The sequence below is a fragment of the Coccinella septempunctata genome, chromosome 1 (genome assembly GCF_907165205.1).
Source record: "Coccinella septempunctata chromosome 1, icCocSept1.1, whole genome shotgun sequence".
NCBI lineage: Eukaryota > Metazoa > Arthropoda > Insecta > Coleoptera > Coccinellidae > Coccinella > Coccinella septempunctata.
Window position 1 is genome coordinate 49964475 of NC_058189.1, and position 4747 is coordinate 49969221.

General features: G+C 33.4%; 1 protein-coding gene across 1 annotated transcript; it reads left to right on the forward strand.

The window, feature by feature from the left end:
• The first annotated feature begins 1838 nt into the window (after nt 1-1838).
• On the forward strand, nt 1839-2909 carry LOC123307145. The gene has a single exon (XM_044889365.1). The coding sequence runs from the start codon at nt 1839-1841 to the stop codon at nt 2907-2909; it is 1071 nt and encodes a 356-aa protein (XP_044745300.1).
• Nucleotides 2910-4747: the final 1838 nt, after the last annotated feature.

Below are 4747 nucleotides of genomic sequence, written 5' to 3' on the forward strand. Positions count from 1 at the left end.
ACTGTATTGACTTAGGAATGAACAGAATGGAGAGACTCACCCGAGAGATCAAAGCTCTATTCCAAAAATGGAAAACGTTTCTAATTTAGTCATTAGTATGAATGGATAATTAAGGTTATCTTCAACATCGACAACAATCAACGTGATAAGATGTGCAAGCATATTGGCAAAGTCATAAACTGAATCCTCCTCGACGACTACATTTGTTTTCAATCCTGGCAACCCCACTGTTGATTATGAGCGGTGGTAATGCATAAAAATTTCTTATTCTCATTTGCATCTTTTTATCAAATTAATATATATGTTATTCAGGGACATGGTATCAGTAATTAAATTTACATTATTTTCGGTGTTCTTTATGGAAATCATTTCTTTAGTCAGTCTTTTTTCTAGATTATCTTCTCTGTGAAGGATTTTTGGATTTTCAAAATCGAAATTATGGCCGGTATTCTTACAGTGGTCTGATAGTCCTGTGGTGGTTAGGCCTTTCTTACAATCATTTTGGTGCTGTCGGATTATATTCTTTAATAGTTGTTTGGTCTGGCCTACATAACTACCTTCACAATCACCGCAATTTAGTTTATATACTAGATTGGTTTGGAGTATACCGGGAACTGTGTCTTTCACCTTCGAGAAATAATTCCTGATCGTCTTCTTGTAATATTCCACAATTCTAACATTAGTATTAGTCAAAATTCTAACGATTTGTTTGGTCAGTGTAGGTACAAATGGAAGTTTGAAAGTACGTATCTGTGATTGTTCACCAACATTTTCAGAAATCATCGTTGCGTGGCTCATCTGGTCCTGACTAGTATTCTGTGATGAATAAAATAGACTATTGATGAGTGTTAGTGGATATCCATTATTTTTCAGGTACTGAGTAAAAAACAAAAAATTCTTTTGATGGAAACATGGATCAGATAGAGTTATGATCTTTTGTTTTATGTTCTTTATTATAGCTATCTTATGTTTGAAGGCGTGACATGATTTATAATTTAGAATCCTTCCAGAGGATGTTGGCTTTTGGTATAAATCGGTGATAATTTTATCTTCCTTTCTTATAATCAATAAATCTAAATAGGGTATAGAGCAATTATTTTCGAGTTCGTAGGTGAAATTCAGGTCAGGGTGATAAGAATTTAATAGTTCCAACATGTACTGAACCTTGTCTCTAGGTATACATGTAATGATGTCATCGACATAGATATATAAAAAAGGTATTAAAAAGCTACACTTCTCTTTCTTGAATGTGGACAAAGGCAATCGGGTCATCATTTTGGAAAGAGATGAATATCGAGAAAAACTAAATTGTCTGCTGTGTGACATATCTTCGTATGAAAAAATGACGAATGATCCAACCACGTCAATTCAGAACAAATGCAATACGTTCATAAAGTTATAAAAAGACAACAGTTTCATCTCAGAAGCAAGGGCAAAGTATCTAAAAACATATAATTTCATAGCTCCGAAAATTTATGGATTGATCAAAATTCATAAGCCAAATCGACCTTTGAGACCGATTATTTCATGTACTGGCTCCCCGACCTATAAAATTTCGAAATTCATAGCAGAAATTTTGGTTAACATAAGAACCACACTCAAATACATCATTAGAAATTCCATGGACTTGAAAGAGAAATTAACGAATGTTACAATACCCGAAGATTATGTTTTGGTCAGTTTTGATGTTTGTTCATTGTTTACTAATATTCCGAGGAGAAAACTCATAGAGATAATACGCAATACATTGGAATGAAATTGGTGCATTCACCGATTTGTCTGAACATTGTTTCACTAGTGCAGTAGATCTTATTTTCAATACCAGTTATTGTCAATACATGGGCCAATTCTACAAACAAGTCAAAGGATCCGCCACGGGAAATCCAGCATCCCCCATTTTCGCAGAAATTGTCTTGAACTCGCTGTTATTGTATGTGGTGGAGAAGTGTAGCTTTTTAATACCCTTTTTATATATCTATGTCGATGACATCATTACATGTATACCTAGAGACAAGGTTCAGTACATGTTGGAACTATTAAATTCTTATCACCCTGACCTGAAATTCACCTACGAACTCGAAAATAATTGCTCTATACCCTATTTAGATTTATTGATTATAAGAAAGGAAGATAAAATTATCACCGATTTATACCAAAAGCCAACATCCTCTGGAAGGATTCTAAATTATAAATCATGTCACGCCTTCAAACATAAGATAGCAATAATAAAGAACATAAAACAAAAGAGCATAACTCTATCTGATCCATGTTTCCATCAAAAGAATTTTTTGTTTTTTACTCAGTACCTGAAAAATAATGGATATCCACTAACACTCATCAATAGTCTATTTTATTCATCACAGAATACTAGTCAGGACCAGATGAGCCACGCAACGATGATTTCTGAAAATGTTGGTGAACAATCACAGATACGTACTTTCAAACTTCCATTTGTACCTACACTGACCAAACAAATCGTTAGAATTTTGACTAATACTAATGTTAGAATTGTGGAATATTACAAGAAGACGATCAGGAATTATTTCTCGAAGGTGAAAGACACAGTTCCCGGTATACTCCAAACCAATCTAGTATATAAACTAAATTGCGGTGATTGTGAAGGTAGTTATGTAGGCCAGACCAAACAACTATTAAAGAATATAATCCGACAGCACCAAAATGATTGTAAGAAAGGCCTAACCACCACAGGACTATCAGACCACTGTAAGAATACCGGCCATAATTTCGATTTTGAAAATCCAAAAATCCTTCACAGAGAAGATAATCTAGAAAAAAGACTGACTAAAGAAATGATTTCCATAAAGAACACCGAAAATAATGTAAATTTAATTACTGATACCATGTCTCTGAATAACATATATATTAATTTGATAAAAAGATGCAAATGAGAATAAGAAATTTTTATGCATTACCACCGCTCATAATCAACAGTGGGGTTGCCAGGATTGAAAACAAATGTAGTCGTCGAGGAGGATTCAGTTTATGACTTTGCCAATATGCTTGCACATCTTATCACGTTGATTGTTGTCGATGTTGAAGATAACCTTAATTATCCATTCATACTAATGACTAAATTAGAAACGTTTTCCATTTTTGGAATAGAGCTTTGATCTCTCGGGTGAGTCTCTCCATTCTGTTCATTCCTAAGTCAATAGAGTTTGATACATTGTGGTCAACTTTTATTTGTGTATTTTTTTGATTGATGATTGACTGTCAACTTGATCCTTTTGTATTTTTTGTATTATTGTGATATCGTTGTTGTGTTTGAAATTGTTTTTTCATTAATTGTAGCCTGAGGAAGGTGAGAAATAAACCACCGAAACGTCGCCATAGAGATCTAGGTTTTTATTGTTCCTTCAACCGATATCAACATTCTTAAAATTACCAGTTATCGGTATATTAAGTTTATCGAATAGATTAATTCCGACAAATAGAGTTCAAAAACCGGGCATTAGTCGATTATATATTTTTTGTTTCCTAGTCTCTTTTGAATGCTACTTCTGATTGTTCCGGTGTATAGGCCTTACCGTAATCAGGTATTCTTTAAATACTCGCTTGCAAGATTGGATTGATTTGGGGTGCCAAGAATGAAATTAATCCATTCTTGAAATAGGATAATATGGATTGATTTAGTAACTCGTTGCAGCTTCTAGCTTTCAACAAGAGGTCTTCTGCTTCATTTGGTCGCTATTCTTCTTCGATGGCGTTATGATCTCTATAGTTTACTCTTAATGTTGATTTCCGTCAATCAAATTTTTTTCATTATTTTTAATATTATTATACCACAAGTATGTCACATTGTCGGAATTGTGTTGCTATGGGCTTTCTAGTAGAAGTTATCAGTACTGGGCGTACCATTTGAAATTAGAAAGAAATATGCTATTTCCGGTAAAACCGAGAGTCGCTCGTTCATAAACGTACGAGTTGGCAAAAAAGTAATATCGGTGTGCCATCAATACACTAAGTTATAATCCATTCAAGAATGATTGATATCCCAGTTGGCCTTGAAAGTCCAGACACAGCTTAATATCTGGTCATAACACATCTTCAATAATTTCTGCAAATTCAATCACAGAACTAGAATATACAGGGTGAGTCTTTGACTCGTACAAATATTTCAACAGTAGATTCTTGAAGTCAAAAGAAACACTAATTTTCTTTTAGCATTCTTTACAAATCGGCTCGGTTTGAAAGATACAGGCTGTTGACAAGCCATAAAAAAATTTATTTTTAGTTCTCACAATTTTCATCGAATGAAATGAATTTCGGAATATAGTTTTTTATTTATTCGATGAGTCTTTTTCGCACACAAGATTTCACCCTCGTCTTCCAATTTTCTCATTATGACCTTTACGTACCATAGAAATACCAAAAACGTACCATAAAAATACACACAATTCAAAGAACTCAACTCTTGAAACTAAGTTGGACGCTATCTAATGAATATTTGAACGTTTGGTAAAATAAAAGTATTCTTAATCTTTTTCGTATAAAGCGCCGTTCAAAAATTAAAAAGCATGTCAAATTTGAAAAAATTGGAAACTCTGGCTAAATACAACTCTGTTTAAAAGATTCACAAATATGTAGTGTCACAGATTTAGCTAGGTAATTTTGTTTCTTCAGGGGTGGCAGAGCTCATTATGGAAAATTAAATTGGCTTTATCTTTTTATCAGAGCCGAATCAGAAAAAATTGTATAGAAAAAAAACTGTTGTATTTGACCTCAA